Source organism: Rutilus rutilus (assembly GCF_951802725.1).
Source record: "Rutilus rutilus genome assembly, chromosome: 12".
Classification (NCBI taxonomy): domain Eukaryota; kingdom Metazoa; phylum Chordata; class Actinopteri; order Cypriniformes; family Leuciscidae; genus Rutilus; species Rutilus rutilus.
The window spans coordinates 5,281,029-5,305,816 of record NC_140217.1 but is presented as its reverse complement, the minus strand read 5'-3'; the positions used below and the strand labels follow the sequence as shown (position 1 = coordinate 5,305,816).

Below are 24,788 nucleotides of genomic sequence, written 5' to 3'. Positions count from 1 at the left end.
AAAGCCTTGGATCAATACTCATCCACTATCCATACATCGAACGGATTCGACAACAAAACATTTTTTTGTCACACACACACACACACACACACACACAGCTTTCAACCCAATAACACCTTTTAGAAGCTGAGTTTCTTTTCAAGCTAAGTTTTGAATAGCTTTCCACTTACAGTACATTTTGCCAACAGCAGTGTTTCTTATCCATGATGCACTCTTATGTCCCGTTTAAAATAAAACTATTTTAAAATATGCATTTGTTGTAAAAACTTTCATTTCATTTGTTGTATGAAAATATAAAATAACATATAGAAGTTAAATATTGATTGTATAAAAATGTCTGTATATTATTACACATTATCACTGTCACTCAGTTGTGGTGTCATTTTCTCTACAAGCAGCAATTGTCCCTTATAAAGTTGTATCAAAAAGTTTGTTTACCAAGCAGGCAACAGTGTCAGTGAAGAGCATGCTTGAGATGAAATATACCGTGTGAGACATGTTGACCACTTTGGTGCATGGTGTTGGCAACATCAAGGTTGTTGGTTAAATTCCCAGGGAATGCATTACCTGATGAAATATAAAACCTTGAATTGCTTTGGATGAAATCATCTGCTGAATTAATATTAAGTTGTATGTTTTTCGCACACATAAAATGCTAGCAAATATTGGCTTAGCAAGAAAAAAATAGTATGCTATTTTAATAAAAGATCCTTAAAATGTAACTCCTTTGCAACAAAAACCAATCACTAGCCTCTAATAAAGTTTTATTTCAAATGCTAGTGTACTTTTTTCCTAAGGAAACAACAGTGTCAGTGTTGTCCTAAACCCATTACACTTTTTTAACACGTAATATTTTTTAATGAAATCTGAGAGCTTTCTGTCCCTCCATTGACAGCTGCGCAACTACCACTTTGAAGCTTCAAAAAGTTCATAAAGATATCTTGAAAATAATCCATATGAACTGAGCGGTTTAGTCCAAATTTTCTGAAGAGTCACGATCACTTTATATGATGAACAGATTGAATTTAGGCTTTTTTATTCACATATAAACATTGGAAACTCCACTGAAACTGCTTGACGCGCGAGAACAAATCTCATTGGTTCTTGCAGAAGCTCAAACAAGCTGCGTAACATGAGAATGAACCTCATTGGTTCTTGCGGAAGCTCAAACGTGCTGCGTAACACGAGAATGAACCTCATTGGTTCTTGCGGAAGCTCAAACGTGCTATGTAACATGAGAATGAACCTCATTGGTTCTTGCGGAAGCTCAAACGTGCTGCGTAACAGGAGAGTCAACCCTTATTGGTTCTTGCGGAAGCTCAGACGAGCTGCGTAACACGAGAATGAACCTCACTGGTTCTTGCGGAAGCTCAAACAAGCTGCGAAACATGAGAATGAACCTCATTGGTTCTTGCGGAAGCTCAAACGTGCTGCGTAACAGGAGAATGAACCTCATTGGTTCTTGCGGAAGCTCAAACGTGCTGTGTAACATGAGAGTGAACCTCATTGGTTCTTGCAGAAGCTCAAACAAGCTGCGAAACATGAGAATGAACCTCATTGGTTCTTGCTGAAGCTCAAACGTGCTGTGTAACATGAGAGTGAACCTAATTGGTTCTTGCGGAAGCTCAAACGTGCTGCGTAACACGAGAATGAACCTCATTGGTTCTTGCGGAAGCTCAGACGAGCTGTGTAACACGAGAATGAACCTCATTGGTTCTTGCGGAAGCTCAAACGTGCTGCGTAACATGAGAGTGAACCAAATTGGTTCTTGCGGAAGGTTAAACGTGCTGTGTAACATGAGAGTGAACCAAATTGGTTCTTGCGGAAGGTTAAACGTGTTGCGTAACATGAGAATTAACCTCAATGGTTCTTGCGGAAGCTTAAACGTGTTGCGTAACACGAGAAATAACCTCATTGGTTCTTGCGGAAGCTCAAACGTGTTGCGTAACATGAGAATTAACCTCATTGGTTCTCAAATGTCAAGCGAACATGCTTGAGCTTCTGTTTACCTCAACTGATATGTGAGTTGATGAATGCTTATAAGTGAATAAAAGCCTAAATTCAATCTGTTCATCATATAAATCAATCGTGTCTCTTCAGAAAATTTGGATTAAACCGCTTTATCCATATGGATTTGTTTTATGATCTCTTAATTAACTTTCTGAAGCGTCAAAGTGTTAGTTGTGTGACAATGAGGGACAGAAATTGCTCAGATTTCATAAAAAAATATCTTCATTTGTGTTCTGGAGATCAACGCTGGGAGATCAACGGTGATGACAGAATTTTCATTTTTGGGTGAACTAACCCTTTAGTGCAGGAAATGAACTTACAGATGCCAGGCGGTCAGTAAACAGTGGCTCAGACAATCAGCAAATGGGGAAAAAAGAAAAACGTCTGGCCTGGAGCTTTTGGCACCCACTGTGTCATTACAATCAAAAGGCGATCTACATGTATATTTACACTCCAGCACCTGTTCCGTCATCCGCGTCCCTTCAGGAAGTAAATCAGCATCACGGTCCGCAGCTCTTGCCTACCGTCCAGCTCCACGCAATCAAGAGTCCCGGCAATCAGCCGGGTTATTTTCCTCGCGCTGGCAAGAGTTAGTAGGCCACTTCAGTGCATTACCTCTCCCGGCCCAGTCGTGAGACTTGTCAATGCGGTGCAATAAAAAGAGATTGAGACTGAAAGTTGAGATTGAGTTTTATTGTCATTTTTACTGCGTCTTACGAACATCGATTTGCCTGGGCCAAGACAAAGCAAGAGATGGATATACAGATTGAAGCGACTAATACCACGCCTGCCATCGTAAAAATCACAGACTGCAAAGTCAGTCTGAAGAGGTGATTTTATGTCTTGAAAATGTAGTCTCAGGGTGCTGAGCACATTTTTTCCCCCTTTAGCTCAGCTATGATTCTGTCTTTCTCTCTCTTTCTTGGTCTAATGGTTAACTTGAACACGAGATGGTGGGCCCAAACAACATTTAGACACTTTTTAAATTTAACGGATGTCATTGCATTAGATAAATGTTAAAACAAGATCATTGTTTTAAGCAACATAGAAACATATTTCACAAAGAAAAAAAGATTATTTGAAGGTTTCTGGTTGTCAAAAGTTAGTGGAACAGGTCTGTGCTTAGTCTGTTAGTACATGTGTTTGAACTTCATGGAACATGCTTTACTATAGAGATAGGAAGGCAACAAGGCACATTCAAATGCATATTACATTTTTGTTTCCTTTGAAGGTAGAACACCTTCATTTATCGACTGACTGGCAGCAAGGTAACTGACAGCCTAACTAAAATCACCTTGGGACTAGTTTTTTAAAAGTGCATACTTGCAGATGCCACTAGTTTTTTTTCTCTAATGCAATGACATTCAGCCATAAGTGTCAATTGGTGCTGCTTACGGAGCCGCTTAGACAATATATATATATATATCATGGCCATGAATTTAAAAAAAATATATTCCACAAAGTAAGAATTCGTTCCAATGACTTAATTTGTTCCCTTGTTTAAATAAATTGTTGCTACCTTGAACTAATTTATTTTCTCCTTTTGATTTGACTAAAACAAGGAAACAAATTATCATGACATGGCCACACTTTAGTAAAACGAGGGAACAAACTATTATATCATGTGCATGAATTTCTTAAATCAAGGGACCAAATAACATGCTGATGCATTAGTAAGTCATAGGAACAAATTTGCTAATTTTTTTTATTTATTTTTTTGTGTATGTCATGTGCGGGGCTCCTGTACTGTGTATTAGTAGATCGCCGTTGATTATGGTCATCATGTATTTAACACTGATTTAAGACCATTTACATTTATCCAAAGCAGCATACATTACATTCAAGTGTAAGATTAAGCATTCCCTGGGAATTAAACCCATGACCTTCACACTGCTAGCAACTGTTTGAGTTACAGGAACACAGTGGCCATAGCTGAAATCGTAACCTATACCCTACTATTCCCTATATTACTTCACTATTACAGTCCACTGAAGCAGGTGGGAGTTTTAGGGTGCGTTCACACTTGTAGTTCGGTTCGTTTGGTCCAGACCAAAAAAACATTTTGTCCTGGTCCGCTTAGCGTTCAGATTGGCATTTTTAACACCGGACCTAAAGGCATATGGATACGTTCACAACCTGATTGGTCGGCTTTTATGGAACTTACCGAACATCCAAAATAATACTGTGTACTGGGATAACTGCGCTCGTTGTATGTGCGTATGATAGTATTTTGACCAGCTGAGAACTCGTGAAGAGCTTTTAAAATGTGTAAAGGAGTCAAAACAGAAACAGGAAACCAAGATCTGCTGCGAGGAGACGCGGTTCTGATGCCTGAACCAAACTGTGATGAGCAACATCGCAACTATGAAGAGAAAAAACAGGTATGCATTCTGTCCTTTTTAGGGTCTCATTTTCCTGTTTTTTTTACCTGTTTTTATATGTCAATCGAACCGCACCAAAATGAATTTGGAAGCAGACCGAGGCCCATCTTTTAATCGTCTTGGTTCGCTTGTTTGGTGCGCACCAGGGTTCAGATGGCAGTGTTCACACTTATTCAGATGAACCGCACTAACAGAGCAATCACACTAGGGTTTGTTTTAATCCAACCAAACATGCCAAGTGTGAACACACCCTTACTTAAAACTGTTCTGAGGGCAGAAAGGGAAATTATTGGTTTACAGATTCAACCAATGAAATTGAAGCAGAGGCGGGGTCAAGACATGTGTGGAGGGAAAACAGCATTTTTTTGCAGTTCGCTTTATCTATAGTCTACATGTGGAAGTCATGACAGCATTTGAATGCCTTGGGGATGTCACTAATGTGAGTTTATACTCCAGCTGGTTTACCTAACGCTGACACTATCATAGTAATTCGTTATCCTCCCTCAGCTGCTTGTCAAAGCAACAGCTGGGACGGAAAAAAAAGCCCCAGAGCTCCATGCAGACCAATGAACTAGTCCTGAACCAATCCTGCTCTAAATGTTTATTCCTCTCCACATTATATTAATATAGGCTATATATATAATGTCAAAACTGGATGTTTGAAGCGCTTACCAGACATACCGAATTCTGCTGTCCACCATAAAAGACAGTGCTAATGGGATTACTCTAACCCTAGCCTTCAAAGATTTGTTTGTGTATTTATTTATCTCTCGGTATTCAATCCCAGCGCAAGCTCATCAAGTCATCAGCCCGCCAACGGAGGCCACGCTCCAAAAATGAAGGGATTAAAGAAGGACTTTAAGCCGTGGATGTGTTTGCTCTGCATTTTGATATACATCCGTTCACTCAGCATGTGTTTATGCAGCACTTAGGCGTCAGTTCTCAACCAAACAACTGCTACGAAGCATCAGACCATTTTCAACTCTAATCTGTTTTGGTTATTATATTATTAAAGAGATTTACTCCTGTTGTGAAGTGTAAACCTATCAAATTAAAAGGGCCATAGAGGGAAAGCTTAGGCAGAAAGGTAAAAATGTCTTTATAGGTGTGTGCAGTCAACTGTTGATGTTGTATTACCACTAATCACATTGGTAAGCACGTTCTTGATATGCTAAATATGCCGTCAAGACTATTTTTACTATTTTTTAGGCTGATTGCTTTTATTTTAGCCAAATATAAACAAGAAACTATGATCAACAGTTTTCTGAGCAGGTATCCACCACAGTTCTGAAACATGGCAACAAAATCATGTGAATATTTAACTACTACACATTGCCATATAACAACCAGTCAGTAACTACACTGATTTAAGTGATGTTTAGACTGCAGACAAATCGGATTTTTTTTATCCGCACAGGCAAATTGTGAAATCTTTGGACATACCATTTGAACTCTGTATGAATACTTCTGCCATTTCCGTCACCATTTTTAATGTTATCGTTGTGTGTCATGTTAAGAGTGATGCAAAAGACAATTTGAAATCTGATTTGAGCAGCCAGAGCACTCAGACTGAGACACATCTGTAAATATCTGATTGGAATCACATTTCAAATCACTTCCATATGTGGTTTGAATCAGATATGAGCAAAACAAAACAAAACGATTTCATGTTGTTTTTTTTTGCAGTCCAGACTTTCAAAAACCCATTTGGATAAAATCAGATTTTTGCTGACAGTCTGAACATGGCCTGAGTGTCACAGTTGATTGTGAGCTATATGTGTTTGATTTAATAAGAATAACCAACTCATTAGAGTCCATAATTCGTTCAGGAATCGGACCAGGAACACCCTGGTTGCGCTGTATATTTTTGAGCCGATTTATTCGAGTCATTTGTTCAGGATGTTTGCACTACATGTTGTGGATTCATTAAAAAGAGCGGCTCATAATTATTCATTCAGGAATCAGATTGAACTGTTTGCTTGGTATGTATTTGAGTCATTATAATCATTCGTTCGAGAATCAGACTTCACTGTATAAGCTGGATGTGTTTGGCTCATAAGAATATAGTGAATTCAGGATCACCCTGTTACTATTCGATACCGGTGTTGCAACAACACTGAATAAGTACTCCAGGAATTTCTGTCAGAGAATTGCGGTGAAACTGAATGTAACTGACCTTCAGTCCAGTTCTGAATAAGAACCAATTCTTGGTTCCCAAACTTACTTTTAGTCCATGTCAGTTAGCTTTGAGGTCATCACAATGAAGTTGAACTGATTGTGCTTCAAAACCCGATCCATTTTGGACAAAAGTCATTCAAATCAAGCATTCAAATTGATTAATATTACCATGAGCTGCATTTGCCCAACAAAAAACTCAATTATTACAATAGCGCGGTCTGCAAATGCTTCTTAATGTTGCACTCTTGGCAGCCAATAATTGTGCATTATGCAAATTAACCCATATTTAATACAGTCTGTGTCTTATGTTAATGTACCTTGTACAGGTTTTTTTTTTTCTTTTTTTTTTTTCTGTATGCTAGTGTTCTCTTAAAATATTACAATTTACAAAAGGTACAACAAAAGGTACTATTACAGTTGACTGTTCAAATGTTGTGAGACATAGAAATGTATGTCCAATAAAAATTCTGTCAAGTTTAAGAATGTCCTCCATAATACCATTTGCAAGCAACTAGTAATAAAATAGCAAGTAGCAAATCATGGTTCATAAAACTTCCTATTTCAGTAAGAAATGTGTCAATGTATAAAATTGTGTTCATTCATTCAGCTGGTACTCTCCAATATAAAGGCCTGCAGTGTATAAAAGCGTAAAGCATGGCACTAACAGCCAAGGTCGTGAGTTCAATTCCCAGGGAATGCGTGAATAAATGTGAGCAATGTAAAAGTGCCCGCCAAATGCTGGAATATAAAGGTCTAAAAGCACCAATATGTGTCCATTCTCTTTTCATCTTAATCTATTAATGCAATTCTCCACTTTCTCTCTTACTGTCATTAGCTTTTTAAACTCACTTTTTTTCCCAGTATGTTAAATCCTTGAAATTTCAAACCATGTAGAGCTTCAGGGTGTATTTTGTCCTTTTATATCTCACAGACAGATTTTAAACAGTTCATATTCATTCTGTTCTAAAGCTGGCGGCAACATGTAATATGGCTTTCCTATACCGGCTTTCAAAGTGATACATCCCTTCAGATTTTTATATCCTTCAATTTGCAGTTCAGAATTATTGTTTAGTTGAAATGCACTTATATTTATATATAATTGTAAATCTATGCAAAAAGCCCACGCATTACTGGCGCAATGTGCACTGACAGATCTGTAGTAAGTTGTGTTTATCATTGGTTCATTTAAAACTGCTTCCATTTTACAACTTTCACTCAAGAGCAGCAGAACTTTCATACATCTTCAGACTAATAATTGTGTGTATGCATGTACTGTTTTTATGTCTGGTTTACTTGATACACCTTTTCATCAGTCTATTTTTAATAGATGTAGACCTACTTTGAGCAGTCAACAAGTTTTGTGCTTCAAAAGTTAACTTTAATCAGCGTAGATGTGATTTTAACAGATGCAGACTTTCTAAACTTTGATAAACCTTAGATCTGCATGATGAAAGTGTTACATTGAGTGCATAATGACTAATGCTTTTATCTGCAGTAAAACCCGATTAACGCTAAAAGTGTAGAGTTTCACAGTGTCAAAAGCAGTGGACTAAAAACCAGAAAAGAATAAAATCGCTTTTCAACATTTATTATGAAATTAAAAAGATAAACTTTCACTGTTCAAACAATGCTCAGCAGAAAACAAAAACAAAATAATTATATTAATAGTCATCAAGGATTACTTGAGCTGCATACAGATTGCAGTGGGGAAGTACATTATAACAAGCGAAAGAAAAAAATATGCAGAAACAAAATCATAACAGTCCATTATAGAATAACACAGCACATTAAGCAAGATTACCAGGAGGTCAATTTACATAAAACATCTTTTATGTACAATATAAATTACGGTGGGTGCAGTGGAGGGGTGGAACAGGAGAAGTTCACAACAGATTATGGTAATCAAAGCTATTAATCTGAAGAGAAGGGGGTGCTGTGATCTGACAGGATGACTCCTTCAACCTTTGGAAAGGCCCTACAGGGCTCATTGTGTCATAATGATGTCATCGTTTCAGAGAAACAGCACCTAAGGATGTGCACAGTACTCTCTCAGAAATAAAGGTTCTTCAACAGTTCTTCTTATTAAGGTTTTTTTTTTTTTTATTGCTCTTTGGAGATTAGAAAAGTTCTTGATGTTACTTTACAGGTTCTTCAGATCAGAGTAATTGTTTCTGGGTTCTTTAAAGTGGATGCATGGTTTTCTGTGAAGGACTTCAACGGTTCTTTGTGTTTCTAACTGGAACCTTCATTTTTAAGAGTGTACAGTGGTGTTCATGTGGAGTGTGTGTCTTCTGTCCCAAAAATGTTGAGATGAGTTGGTGCACATTAGATGAACCCCTACTGTTCCTCAGGTGAGCATTTGAAACAGTGTGAAAACATGTGGAAAAAAATTTAAAAGTGTCCAGTACATCACAAACGAGTCAAGAAACATTTTCTTCCACCGTATCTACTTTAGCCATTTCATATCGTGTAGGTTGTTACCCAAATGCATCGTTTTGGTGTCATTCAAAATTGCAGCATGTAGGGACCATAGGATGAAATAAGCAGAGAGACTTCTGATGTTATTGTGATAGGGTTTAATAATTGGTTTATATTCTCCATTATATATAATTAGGAATCATGCAATGCCAATAATCAATCAAAGTTAATACGTGTATGAGAATCAAGGATTAAAAATATGGAAATAAAAATCCAAAGGATTTCATCCAGCCTCTCAGAGATCACAGAGCGGATCCGGGAGCCATCTCTTATCAATCAGTTTGCTTTATGAAATGAAATTATGATGAATGATGCTGACTTTTGCTTGTGACTTCAGCGAATGAGCTGCCAGAGAGCTGGCAGAGGAAACAACACAACTAGACACATTGGAACATTCATCTTTTGGTTTCTTCATCTCTCTCTTTCTCTCTCTCCTTTTGACTTCAAATATAAAACAAAATCATTCTAAAACATCCAGACAGGAACATACTTGGTATGTTCATGGACCTGAAACATATTTGGACATTTAAACCCTGCTTAAAATGCCTGAATGTCGTTGGAGCCCATAGCCTTGTGTTCAATGAAGCGTACTAACATGTAGCACGGTTGCGTCCCGATTATGGTCCTGGCTCGTGGTAATGAATACTCTAAATAGTATTTGGACACTTTCTGGTTGTGAAACATTAGTGTTTTACCTGTGGTTACACTGCTGGGACACCTGAGTAAACTTGAGGGGAAGTGACTTCATAAAGTAAAAAAAACGTTTAAAGTCATTGCAAGAAATGAGTAAGAATTGGCTAAGCATAGGTCTAGCATTATTTGTATTATTGCAGGTGCCACTTTGATATTTTGTGAAATGAAATTCATGCCTTTTTAAGTGTGGATCAAATGTCCAAATAATTTTTGGGGCCACTGAAGGTTAATTTAGTCGTATTTACTTACAGTCGTGCGAATAATTGTGTGATCATGAAAATGATGGGGGGAAAAAAGTCAACAACAAATGTCTGAAAATCTTCAAAATCCTGGTAATTTGCCAATGGTCTGTGCTATTTTCTGTACTAAATAAATAAAAAGTCCCCCTCATTGGTTGTTAGCATAGCAGAAGTGTGTGAGTATCTCAGTGTATTGTCCATTCAGGAGAGGAAGGTCTTGCTTGACATTCTACCACACATCACCATCTCTGTGATTGTATAAAAGTCTTGAGCGTGCTAAAAAGTTCTACCAGCAAGTGGGGTGCCTTCAACCCTACCTCAAACATACAGTTTGTTCCTATATTTAGGAGTTTCACACAGGCTTTGCAACGGCCGTCCTGAGGCAATGTTCCATTCTTGCAGCGCCTCGCCTGTCTTCCATCATACCCTATCAAAAGCAGTTTGACAGTTTGGCCCCAACATGGGCTATAAAGGCAAAGCGCTTTAGACCGAGAGAGTTCAACTTGAACTTCACAGGCTGAACCTCACAGGGACAAAACAGAGAAGTTTTCACCTCGGCCTTAAGTGCAGAACGTGCACAATCAAGGGTCTGAAAGATAAGCTTACTTGTTCCCACCGGGGGATTTGACTAACTGCGCTGGAGGCAAAATGAGTTACATAAGAGAAACGGACAGCCGTTTCAGAAATTTCTGAATTGTAAGCCACTGCCGTTTGGGCTGAAACAGGCCGACCCTTAAATTGAGAGAGATTTGTGTACAAAATTGATTTAGAGAATTAGGAACCTTTCCAAAGACAAGAATCTTTGGTTTCCAATGTGTACATTTGGGACAAACCCTACCATGGGGTTCTGAATGTTAGATTACTCTGTGGTGCCATGTGTAGTGTGTAAAATTGGTGCATTGAAGTTGAAAAACTGAGAAAATGCATTACATTACATCCCTCGGTCACCCTCGACTGGTCTTAAAAGTGATAGTTCGCCCCAAAGATGAACATTCTGTCATCATTTAATCACCTTCATGTTGTTCCTAACCTGTATGACTTTCTTCAAGAACTATTTTTGCACCCCCTATTTTTCACTGGGGTCCAAAACAACACTGGACCCCAATTACTTTCAAACCTGTTTCACGTTAGTTCACCCCTAAATCATCCTTTACTCACCCTCAAGTTGTTACAAACCTTTATGGATTTCTTACTTCTGCTGAACACAAAATAAGACATTTTAAAGAATGTCGGTAACCAAACAGTTGATTACCCATATTTACCCAAAATACCTTATTTTGTGTGCAGCAGAAGACAGAAATTCATACAGGTTTGGAACAACTTGAGGGTGAGTAAATGGTGACAGAATTTTCATTTTTGGGTGAAATGTCCCTTTAAATAATTTTTCAAAATATCTTCTTTTGTGTTCTACACAAAGGCAAACAGGTTTAGAATGACACAAGGGTGAGTAAATGATGACAGAATGTTCATTTAATAACATAACACTGCACCAGTCCAATACGATTTACATAGTATTTAATCAAATCTCCCCGTAAACCAGTCAAAGTGGAGCCCAAACACATGTAATAATGAATTTCAGAGGCTCTTTATGCAAGACAACGAGAGGCAGCGAGCAGCCGCAAGTGTTGTACCCTAGCTAAATCTCTTTCTCTGGCCCAATGGAGCCCCTCCATCAGCTCAACGTGCCAGATATCGCAACAGACATCCCCCTCAGGTGCAATAATGTCACAGTCCATTAATCTTCTCAAACTTCAGGCCCTGATCCTGGGAGCCCCGTCCATGCTAATCCCTTATTAATGTGGCAAATGAACCTGTGGAGAAAGAACTACTCCCTCCCGGCCCTTCACCATCACAATGCGGAGTCTATTACAGCCTTCCCCCGTACCGTCTCGAGTCTCTACTGTTTGCATTAGGATGTCCATTCATTGAAGCATAAAGCCACTCGAGAGAGCTTGAACACACACACACACACACACACACATAACTTCATTCCACACATTATTCGCTCTGTGCCCTCTCTAGTAACCTTTGTCTAGAACACATATGGCGGCGCGTGAGCCCGATGCATGCGTAATCTCTTAAGACTCAATGTTGCAATTCAAGTCAGCAACCAGACACTTTTGTTCCATTTTGGTTTTGTTTTAGCTCGTTGAGACTCCCAGGATAGGCGATGCGTACAGATTCCTTCTATTATGTGACAGTGGGAAAAACCTGCCTGCGCTCTGCTTTGCCAGATTAGAGGACAGCTCAGTAACAGAGGAAACAGTGCATGCGAGACAATCATCTGGTCTCTAAAAACAGTCCCACTGAATCTCTCGGGTCTGATTGCTTCCTAATCCAAACAGAATAACCACATCACTTCGGAATAATTGCAAGTCATTATTGCTAGCACTCGCAGGCAGAGCTGTTAGCCTGCTCTTAGAGCTTGGATACATATAAATGAGGCTTTCTAAGAATCTATATTTCTGGACAAAGATGAGATAAGACATCTGAATCTGATAGATGTGGTATAAGTGATTTTTTTTATTTGAAATCTGAACAAATGCTTCTACAATATCTATATATGAGTATGAGCAGAGAGACAGTTCTCTAGAATGAAGCACAAAATCTTTTATAAATGCCTGTATGACTTCGGTTTGCTATGAGCAGTCACTTCCCAGTTTAATTTCTCCAACTGAGTTTATTAATCAGGCTTGTTGAGGAGTTTTCCCGCAGAGCGGAGTCTTGCACACTATGCATGCACGCTTAATCAATAACCTAAATGTTTCATGCACTTCGTAATAGACTTTTTAATGCGCCTCCATCCTGAGAAGCTATTGAACCGTGATGTGTGTGTGTGTGTGTTTGCCCCATGCAAAAAAAAAAAAAAAAAAAAAACTACAAATGAGAAATAAATGGCCTACTCAGATTATTTTGCAATAAATGCTGTTCATCAATGAGTTCTTTGGAAGGTGAGCAATTTGTATCTGTTATATGATTGAATTTCACTCCGAATAACACAGTAAAGTGACAGACAAATGGGCAAGGAATGATACGCATTGATTCCTGGATACAAAGTGGAAATTACCCTACAATGCTTATCATTATCAGCAGTGGCATAGAAACGATTGAAAAGTTGACATATAAATCATTTTAGCACAGGTACTGTTGATTAATTGTGTGACTTGACAAGTTCTTATAGCTCGAAAAGTAGAGCATGGTGCTAACAAGGTCATGAGTTTAATGCAAGAACTGACAAAGTGTAAGCTTTAAATGCAATGTAAGTTGCTTAGGATAAATGCATCAACATTTGCCCAATGGTCTTATACCTGAATTGCTTCCGTTTGGTCTTAAAGTGGTAGTTCAGCCCAAAATGAAAATTATGTCATAATATATGTTTCTTCTGTGGTACATAAAAGAAGACATTTTGAAGAATGTTGAGTTCCAAAAAAACATTGACTTACATACTGGTTTAGAATGACATGAGGGTGAGTAAATGATGACTTTTTATTTTAGACTGAACTATCCCTTTAAAGCAGTAGTTTTACATGGCCACCAACAGTTGTTGTTGTTGTTTTTTTTATCATTGCACTGTGGCCAAGCAAGACAAAAATGTTTTTGTTTTTTTTCTTTGCACCCCTGACTATCAGACAAGTTTGCATGTGCTCATTGTTGTTTGCATTGCTTCGGTTCAGTCGGTGAACAGAAAGGCCAAGTGTTAATTGCCCTATGGCTGTCAGCAGAGGTTTTGGGTGCCATAATAAGCTTGCCACTGATGTGCCTCTAGCTGTGCTAACTAGCTCTGTATGGAGGCTGCCCCAGTATCTATGAGCTTTAGAAAGGAAACGCACAGTCAATGGCCTTTAAAGGATCGAGACAGAAACACAAAGGGCAACCCCTGGACAAAAACCGACCCCTCTGGACTAAGCGAACAGTGCATTTCACAGTATGTACAATTCATCTATAGCGTTGACAGGCATCTGTCTCTGCGCTTACAGTGGCAGCTATTGTTTTGGGTCACTGAGTCATTCGTAAAAGGCATGTACAGCACGACAGCATGGTTTCCCAATAGGACAGTAGTTGCAGAGGCCACTCTCTTGGCCTGGATTGCAGTTCATTATGTAATATGTCATTCTACATTGGTGTACTCCTTTCTTGCTCCCTACAATGCAGTTCTGAGACTTTCTTCTCTTTCTGAGAAAAGAGAATGCAATGAATTTGCCTTGCATATCTAAAATCTCATTGAAAACCTCTTGAAATGCTTAATTTAGTTGGATTCTCTTAGGGGGAATGTGATGAGTTGCGCTGTAACCTATAGGAGGGTCATATCCCGTGTTGCCTGCTCCGATGCACGTTCGTGATCTGGACCGCCCACACAAGAGCAAGTCAGCCCAGACGCCCCCATCTTCCAGACTCGCATCCGCCCAGAAAACAATATTGGACAAGCTTTTGTTTGTACAGCTTTCACGCTTAAGGAAATTATAAACGATCCTCCGCACACTCAATCTGGAATATGCAGAGTATAGTGTGTTTACTTTAGCTACACTTTGTGGACAAAATGATCCCCTGAAGTGAGCTAAATCGGACAAAACTTCCCTTTGGGGACTTCCAGGGATGTCCTCAATTGGAAAAGTGATTCACACAAACAAAACAATGTTTTGAGACAGGCTTAGTCTGTAGTTATTGTAAATAAACCTTTGTTAATTTCATCATAACTAACAAATAAAAAACAATAGCAACCAATAGTCCATGGTTGGTCCTCATGTCCTCATCTATCTATCTATCTATCTATCTATCTATCTATCTATCTATCTATCTATCTATCTATCTATCTATCTATCTATCTATCTATCTATCTATCTATCTGTGTTTGGTCTTATTTTGCTATCCTTTGGGCATAGCCTATCTTGGAGTACATCTATAAAAGAACTTTCATTTCATTTCATGAAAAAAAATAATAATAATTGCATTTGTTTTCAACTTTAAAAACACAGAATTGTTCCCAGAGGTGAGCTTATTCTGTCCTCAATTATGAAAACAGCCATAAATAAACTAAAAACAATTCTTAATTAATAAATTAAAAAGTAAAAAAAAAAAAAAAAACACTGTCCCCAGATGTGCACTGATTCTGTCTTCAACTAAAAGCAATTCATAATTCAATTATTATTCAATTAAATCATTTTTTTCTTCTTTCTTTTTTTCAACAAAATTCTGCAAACACACAATTGTCCACAGATTTTAACATAAATTGTCCTTGAATGTATTAACATTCATAAATGTTTTTTTGTTTTTTAATTATTATTTTAAAAACACAAAATGGTTTCAGGTGTATGGGTAAGTTTTGGGGTAGTCTATAGTAATAATTAGCACCATAATTAGCCTTAAAAAACAGAAGGTTTTTCAGATAGCTAAGTAAACAAGCGTGTATGTGTTTATTCTCCAACGGTCAGACCTTATCTTATATCTCTAACAGCCATAACCAATCTGTTGTGTGTTCAGTCCATCATTAGACATGAGCTGTTTACTGAGAGAGATGCTCCCATACACGCACACACACGCAGACAAAAGGGCAAGGGAAAGACAAGGAGACAGAGAGAGACGAAAAGTGAGCGAGAGATAGAGAGAGGGAGTGAATGAGAGAGAGAGAGAGAGAGTAAGAGAGAGAACGAGTAACTGCCCCCATTTCTTCCCCATGCATTACAGACACTGCATGTTGGCCCATAGCCAGAATATTCCATACAGAACAACAGTGCCACCTAAAGGTAATATTCCCCTCCCTCCCTCCCAACCCCTCCCTCAACTCTCTCCCACCCCTCCCTCAACTCTCTCCCTCATCATCTGGGTTTCATACTATGAGATGCTGTGCTTGGCAACTCGCTTTTGCGATTTTTAGCGCTTTATACAGTAGAGCTGTCTTTGAGAAATATGCATATATAGCAACCCTAAGAGAACACTGTTCTATACTGAAGGTCTGTGACAGTTTATCGGTGTAGAATATTGAAACCATTGGATTTAATGAACCAGGATATAATGTTAAATGTTGTGTGTGTGCATTTTTAGATTAGTAGATTAACTGCAGTCCAGGATTAATTAAGAAACTCGTAGAGGATGCTAATTAACTAGTGCAGAAAAAATAAGAACCGGTTTCACACTCTGTGAATTTCAGTAGTTATTCATACAAGTGAGGATTTGTTTGATAATGCTCAAATCTATTTCTTCCACAAAGGAGTTTAGATGTCGAAGTGAGAAAATGGTGATCGAAGTAGACAGGCGAGAAAAAAATGTTTCTTTCACAAACTCTCAGAGCATTGCATCTTTGAACCATGACAAAGTAGTGAAATTAATCTGAATCTAGCCTCTTAGGAGACGTTGGATTCTTTTCGAATCTCACCCATTAAACCAATTGCTTGTCCAGGACTTGTTTCAAGTAGAGGTTTATAAATTAAAAAAGAAAAAAAAAGAAAAAAAAACACAAAAATGCATGTGGTAAGATGATGACAATAGCATTCGCCTGGATCAGCTAGTTTCATATAAAACACATACAATATTTACGTCTTTTTTGGTCATTTGAGAACATCTACGGGGGAGCTTTTTGAAATCTACATTCTACATAGTGCATCACAGATGTATCACTCAGAGCAAGTTAGCTACCACAGGCACTTCAGTACTGAGCAGGGCAGTTATAAGCAGTACTTATAGACCAGTAAAAGTGTTCTTTTACCTGTCTGGTGTGCAAAGGTGCCCCCTTTGACTTGAAGCCTCCTTGTGAACTGCATTCTGAGGCACTGAAGTGGTCAGAGCTGGTGGAGGAACGTTTGGAAAGCGTGTCACAGCCCCCCACAAAGGTATTGTCCAGTGGCAGCTCCTGTATGACGTGATGCTTTTTCACAGACACCGGAGTGTCAGCTTTGAGGTGGAAGGCCGACTGGGGTGAAGCGGACTTGTAGTGCCGGGCCAAGTCTGGACTGCTGGGTTTGAAGGTGGTAGTAGGGGTGGCATTCCAATCAAAGCGTCCAATCCCGGGCTCCTCGAGCTCAGCCGGGAGACTGATGGTTCCATTTATGGGTTCGTGGGCAGGGTCGTCGGGTTTGTTCTCCTCGATGGTGACAAAGTTCAAGAGGGAGCTCTTTGGTGATTTCCTCTTCTTGCGCTTCTTCTTCTTGTTTTGCTTGTTCTCCTGGTTGGGGGACATCCACTCGGCACCCTGCTTTTTTCTCTGAGCAGCCTTGAACTGTGAGGCGTGCCGGCAGCGCACCAGAACCGTTATGAAGATGACCACAATCACTACCATAGCGCCTGTCACGATGGCAATAATGGTTTTCAGGTTGTCAACATTCTGATAAGTCTCTCTGCTCTCACCAATGTTTCTATCCAGCGGCGTTTCCATTTTCCGTCGGATGAGGTCCTGTATGTATGAGGAATTTCCAACTGTGTCGTTCACGTACAGGAAAACGAGGACAAGGGTGTGCAGGGACTTTGGATAGCCAAGATCACTGATGTTGACCACTAGCCTGTGGAGGCCAAAGTCTTGGGATGAGGGTTTCTGCTCTAATGTGATGTTTCCCGTTACGGGGTCAATTCTGAAAAGACCTTCTCTTTTGCAACTAACAATAGTGTACTTGAGTTCTGCATTCATACCTGTATCACCATCTACTGCGAACACCTCGGCCACAACCGACCCTGGAATTGCAGACACTGGTACTAGTTTAAAAGAGGTGTTTGATGGTGGGTAGATGACGATGGGGGTGTTATCATTGACATCAATGACATTGATGGTCACCTTGGCAGCTGATGAACACGGAGGGCTTCCATTGTCCACGGCTCTGACGTCAAAGGTGTAGGAACTTTGCTGCTCTCGGTCAAAGGAAACATTGGACTTTATGACTCCAGAATCTGGGTCAAGGATGAAGTTCTCATTATCATTGAGGATTGAGAGTCTCACCACTGCATTCTCACCAGCATCTGCATCCGTGACTGTGATTACTCCAACTGTACTATATTTAGGCAGATTCTCTGACACAAAGAACTGAAAGTGGTTGTGTGTAAATTTAGGGCTATTGTCATTCTCGTCCAGAATGGTCACAATGACTGCAGCTTGACTCTGCAGAGCCCTGGTGCCATTGTCTCTAGCGGTGACCGTAAAGAGGAACCGCTCTTGTTCCTCCCTATCAAACACCCTGGATGCGGTTAGCACTCCTGTTTTGCGGTCAAGATCAAAGAATGATGCGTTGGGTCCAAGCTGGTAGACAATCTCTGCATTCCGTCCGCTATCCTCATCCGTGGCGCTGATGGTTGTCAGGAACATGTCACGCTGGTTGTTCTCCATGACTGCCAGCTCGATGACAGGCTGGGTAAAAATGGGCGGATTGTCGTTCTCATCTTCCAGCCGTACTCTAACCAGGGCAGTCTGGTTCAAACTAGGTTTTCCAGAGTCAGATGCCACAATCTTGAAGATGTACTCCTTGGTTCCTTCATAATCGAGCAGTGCAGATGTTTCTAACAGATACTGGTTATCATAAACTGCTTTGAGGTGAAAAGGAACATCTTTTTCAATGAAGCAAATCACCTTGCCGTTGACATCTGTGTCTTTGTCAGATACAGTAATGAGGGCAATCTTAGTGTTTATTGGATCTTTTTCAGAGAGCATTACAGTACCATTAATTGGACTGATGATGTATCTCAGGTCGATGTTTGGAGCATTGTCGTTAACATCGGTCACATTGATAGTTATGGTGGCTCTCGCTGGACTTGAGCTTCCATCGCTGGCTAGTACTGTGAGTTTATGAATGGCAGTCTCCTCTCTATCAAGCGGCCTTTGAACTGTTATGAGCCCAGTGGTGAAGTTCAGAGCAAATAGTCTCCGTGTCGCTGGAGACACCTGGGTACCAAACATGTATTTTATTTCTGCATTGGCCCCCACATCTGCATCGGTGGCTTGCAGCTGAACTACAGATGTCCCAACGGGAGAGTTTTCTGGGATGTGGACCTCAATTTGGCTCTCTTTGAAGACGGGCCGGTTATCGTTAACATCAGTGACAGTCACCTGTAGAATGGCAGTGCTGGATTTCTGTGGGTTCCCCCCATCCTCCACTTTTACTTTCATCACATAAGTGTCTTTCTGCTCTCTGTCTAAATTCTGTTGAACAATAAGCTGAGGCCATTTCTCTCCCTCTGGTGTCTCCACAATATCCAAACCGAAGGCACTCTGCCCGTTCAACAGCTCGTATTTGTGTACGCTGTTGGGTCCGGTATCTGGATCAGTGGCAGAAGGAATAGCAAAGCGGCTGTTGATGAGTGTGTTTTCTGGAATTGAAATGTTGATCACAGGAGAGGGGAACATGGGGGCGTTGTCATTGGTGTCTTTGACAATTATCTTAATTTTGATTAATCTGAAATAGTCATTGGGTAGAATGACCACCTCAATTTCAAAGGAGCACTCGCTGTCTTCAAAAGAGGGGCCAGGACAGAGTTTCTCCCTGTCTATACGGTTGGAGGTGGTAAAAATCTCTCCTGTATTGCTCATCACTCGGAGTAGCGGGGTGTCACCTGCTTTCGAAACAAGCCGGTAAACCAAATTACTGCTAGCCCCGGTGGCAGAGTACATATGGGAGATGTTCAAGTCCTTTGGTATGTTTCCAATAAGAACATTCTCCTGTAGCTCTTCTCGAATAGGGTAAATGAGCTCTTGGGCAATGGTTGGATCTAACCAGAAACAAGCAACTAATGTTGCCAACAAGAAAAAATCCCTTAAATCCATGACAGCAGTTCACGCGTGTTCCCGCTGCTTTAATTCAAACAGTTGTCTCCATATGGTGTTGTCAGAGCCAAGGTTTCACAGAGCCTTACATTTGTAGATAAAGAGCAGCCAAACACGACCCTACAACACACAACATTATAATACGTTACAATGAATCCCATAATATTCAACACTCAAAACAAATGGTGCATCAAAATAAAATCAATATAATTCAAAATCAAATAAGTGTTAAACAGTTATAAGGTTTAAAGTATGGCAGTGCATTCTAGTTATAATTCATTCTAACCACCACAACAGCTTGGTCTCTTCATTGTAATCATTTCCCTGTGCATACACAGCGGCTCTGGATAAAATCATGCAGCCAGTCAAGCACTCAGCATTTTTTAAGAAATTTACAAGGAATGCCTCTATTGTCACCCACTTCAAAATGACACATCATGCATTTGGGATTTAATCGAATTATTATTTCATTTTGAGAAAAAATAGCATATGCACGAGAAGTGACAGTGTGTTTTGAAACAAGACAGTACTACATAAATTCTGCATGCAAACCCGTTTGGGTGTATGCATGCATGCATGCGATTTCTTACCTCGGTTCACTGTGAGCTCGCGCATACGGAGGTTACCAAATTAGAGCGCATAGTGACAAATCCGTTCGACCAGTCATAAAATGATCTGACTCCAGTATAATATGAAGATATCCGTATCGATCACTGCTTTGAGGACTAGGTCAGTAAAAGACTTAAGTGTTTTAGTCGTGAAAAAAAAAAAAAAAATCCAATTCAAAGCACAGCTGGTTTTGGGGGGAAAATGTTGATTTAACAGCAATCAATCTGACAGACAATCTTTATGAACTTTCCCCCGCAGATCTGTGCGTTCGGAGGCGCGCGGAATGCGGTGGTCGGTGATGAATCAAGTGATCCACGCGCGCGTTAACGGTCCCGCACGGTCATTCCGCATTACCAGAGGAGTCCTTATGAAATGTACCTGTTCTGCTCAAATATCAACATAAACTATCCCATCAGAGGAAAAGAGTCAAGTTCAAATACTATCAGATCATTTCCCTCTCAGTCCTCAGTCAGAAAGAAAATCCACGGCTTTTATCCCGGTGTCTTGTGCGTGATTCGCCGCGCACACCTGAATGAGAAAAAGTCCAAACGGTGGGATGTGTTGGGATGCTTGTCCTCTCTCCTCTTCCCCAGACTGAATTTCTTGCAACAACTCTGAGTATGCCCACAGGGGAACGCCCCCTCGGCTGCTGATTGGCCCGTCTCTTCATGAACGTCGCAGAAAGGGGAGGGGGGATCATGTGATTGGTTAGAATTAACGTCACTCAAGCGGGCTGTTGAGACGGAGCGAAATGCCTCAGAAAGACTCTGCGGGCTGCGGGATGAAGAGCTCCGATGTACGGTTTCATTTCACCTCATTAAGACTATTTCATGTATTTGTTTACAGCATTATGAAGTCAAATAATCCGTACACAAACTAAAATGTTTTGTCACTTGTGATTGACAGTTATTTGGATTATTAGAGAGTGCAATATCCGTGTCAAACCGTGTGAAAAAAGTAGCCTATGTTAGACTGAAGCAAAATGGAAAGTGTATCGGCTACTTAAAAGCTAAGCTTCGGTCATGTTATATATTTATTAGGTTGGTAGGAATATTAGCTAGGCTCTACTTTTTACTTTGGATGAATTGTTAGAAGTACGAAAGCATCAGTTTAGTTTAGGCTACTTGTTTTAATTAATCTACTTTTCTCGATATTGATGAACGCTAAACCACCATATGGCCTTTTCTTGAACCACCTGACTGCCACCACTACATTTTACACTTGCTCGAATAAGTTGGTAGACAATATTAACCCTGAGAAACCGTTTTGAACTGTAAAATATAGTCACCGAAATCCTCCCATAATGCTTTGTAACTGCACATTTCTATTTATAAAGTTTATGAAGATAAATCTTGATGGAAAAAGGTAGCCTATTCAATTGTGAAATTCAACATTGTAATTATTTTTTCTTAGTGATTTAGTTTTTTTTTTTGTTTGTTTTTTTAAGGAAGATAACAGGGTTGAAAAATGTAACAGTAAGAAAAACGTTATGCACAGATTTAAATCTTTTCATCTGTTCTGACTATTTAAGATTGACTGAATAGAGATGAAACTGAAGAGAAATGGTCACCAAAAGGAAAGCGGGGCATGTTTAGTTGAGTTGTGGTAAACAGCACCATCTAGAGGCGAACATGAGACACATGCGCTTATCTCTCATCTAATACACTGAGGGACGACACTCCTGTCGAGGTTTCAGTGTGTGTGTGTGTGTGTGTGTGTGTGTGTGTGTGTGTGTGTGTGTGTGTGTGTGTGTGTGTGTCCAAAAGCTTTGTTAGGTAGGGAGGGACTGAAGAGCCAGACTGGTTCTTGGAAATTATTATCAGCTCTTTTTCCCCCACTGACATAAAAGATTACAAGGGAAAAAGGGGAGATACAGGAGTAAAAAAATAAATAATTTTGGCTGGCTGACAACCAGGGCCTACCTATCTTTTCTCAAATTCAAGAACTGTGACTAAATCATAGACATACATCATAGGTGTCATAATCATTATGATTAAAATGTATACTCATTTCATCACATCATAACAGTTATATAAACATAGGGGGAATTTAGAATAATTGAACTATTTTTATTGGATTTTTGTCATGTTCCATGTCACTTTTAAATAAAAAGGAAATTTATTAAGAAATACTACAAATGTTGCATGTTTTTCCCTCCTCTGATTGAAATATTTTTTTTCCATTCTTTCATCATCATACAGGAAGTGACATCATTTTGGAGGGAAACCAACAAGACAAAACATCAGTGAGTATTAGCAATGGATTTACATTGTCGTGTTTTTAAAACATTGATAAACTTTCACAAATCTGTGTAACATACTTCAAGTTAACACTCTCATGTAAACTAACTTTCAAATTTTCAGTGGCTAACTTTCTTGCTACTGAATCAAAATAAGTCATTTAATTATAACTCAAGCATATTCATGTCTGATTGTTACAGAGTTCAGTTTATTCAAGCGTGTATTGTGGCTTTGACCTTTTGGATTTGGTGATGCTACAAAGCCAGGCCAGAGAGTATAAGGAACAAGTGATTTCCATGGATATTAGATTAGCTATTAAGTTTTGTTTTTCCACTGCAATAAATTAAGAGTCCAATAAGAGCTGAGCTTTGATTTTCACATCGATATTTGCTGTTTTATTTTCTGAATTGCGTTTTTGTCCTTGTATGAATAATGCACACAAGCTCATGTCTATGATGCTGGACTGTTGATAGGTTATGTAAATGATTATTGCAGCCCTGACAACCTTTCAATTGTGTATTGAAGGAATTCTATTATAGCAGTAAGACCATGAATTATGAAAGACGAAACATAAAATGTATTGATAAAACATCCTGCCCCATGTTGAGCCAATTTAACCAAAGATAAACTCATTGTTAAAGTGTAATTCTTTCATGAAATCCTCTATGATTACACATAAGCCCTAAGGTCAACTGAGAAAGCCACATATTGAAAGATATTGACATATTTGCGCGGTTCCTTTGTGAACAGGTGAGTCACTTTCTTAAAGAGATTGAGCTTTCTGCTTCCTAAAAGCTTTACGATTCAGTGCATTTAGCTCAAGTGTTCTTCAGAGATCAAATGAAAATGGACCACATTGCTTTTATATAGCAAGAACTAATATAAAAACACCTTGTTGAACCTAGATGTCAGATAGATCATGGTCAACTTTCACAGTACCTCCACCTTGGACGAAAGTACTTTTCTTATAAACAATTATGTGTTAAAGTTCGACCATCACACGATGACTGGGTGAAGCTAATTTTGCAGTTTTTAAAAATGTAATCTGTGTCTTTTTTTAATGCTTTTCTAAAGCGTCTTGTGATATGCAACAGTGATGCTTTTTGTATTTGTAAAATATACTTTTGAAAACAAGTCAGACAACAATACTGATTAAAAAATAAAATAAAATTCTAGAATAATTTTCGGTTTACACAGTTTACAACAGTTTACACATTCTGTTAACTATAAGTAACGTTGCACCTTCATGTCTACTAACATCTCAGTAGAGTGTTAGTTGACTGTTAGGTTAGGGTTAGTGTTAATAGACTGGTAGGGGTTTCTCAAACTCGGTCCTGGAGGGCCACTGTCCTGCACAGTTTAGCTCCAACCCTGATCAAACACACCTGAGCAAGCTAATCAATGTCTTCAGGATCTGGGGCATGTTCAAGTTCAAAACGGTGCGCAACGTTTTGCTACGGTTTACGGGTTGAACGTCATGTTTCCTGGAAACGGCGTGCACCGGTGTGCAACGGGGTTTGAGATACGTTTTCTCTTGTTTGGTGGGTGTGTCAGAACTGCAGTCCAATCAGCAGCAACATGTATATAAAACACGTGTTATTAAAGTGAATTCGCACAATGGGTTCAAGGAAAGTAATTTACAAATGTGTTCGATGCAGCTCGGTATACGCAACAACTGAGGATATTAGAAGACATGTTTGTCGAAAGTTTTATTGTAAAAAATATAGGATATCAACATAATGATGTAGTTGTTTATATTTTTAGCTTCATTGCAAGTGTATTGGTATAGAAATAAACAATGGTAATTAAGTGCTTTTCCTAAAAATGAGAAAGAAAATACAGGGTATTAAACCAGTATGACCTACAAATAAAGTCAGTATGTGAGGCTAAATAGATGTGTTTTAGTCTGAATTAGGTAAGATGTGTGCTTCAGTTTCAGTTTCAGCAATCCCTTCACTCGATTGAGATGTTCTCTTTTGTTCTGGGCGGCAAGTGCAGTAACTGTAACATCGGGCATATTTTGTAGTATTAAACACATATTTATACCGACTTCATCAGGCTCTGAAAATTCTTCACAAAGAACACAAAGAATGGCCTTCTCAGCTGCCATAGTTGCAACTCTTGCGTCATCAGAACAGTGTGTTCAACGCATCACCGTTTCTGTTTAAAAAACGTTGTGCAACGTTTTGTCGGGGCTGAAGGCAGCCCAGCTAGGTGTGTTTGA

General features: G+C 39.3%; 1 protein-coding gene across 4 annotated transcripts in view; it reads right to left on the bottom strand.

Moving 5' to 3' along the window:
* The window catches only part of pcdh9 (protocadherin 9), a 262,162-nt gene extending 241,242 nt beyond the window's left edge, over positions 1–20,920 (bottom strand). For all 4 annotated transcript variants that reach the window (XM_084425711.1, XM_084425713.1, XM_084425714.1 and 1 more), the window contains exons 1-2: positions 20,306–20,920; positions 16,680–19,835 (exon numbers count right to left, since the gene is read on the bottom strand). In XM_084425711.1, the coding sequence (XP_084281837.1) occupies positions 16,680–19,715 (3,036 nt within the window). In that variant the 5' untranslated portion in view covers positions 19,716–19,835; positions 20,306–20,920. The remainder of the gene's footprint in view (positions 1–16,679; positions 19,836–20,305) is intronic.
* Between the last annotated feature and the right edge of the window lie 3,868 nt (positions 20,921–24,788).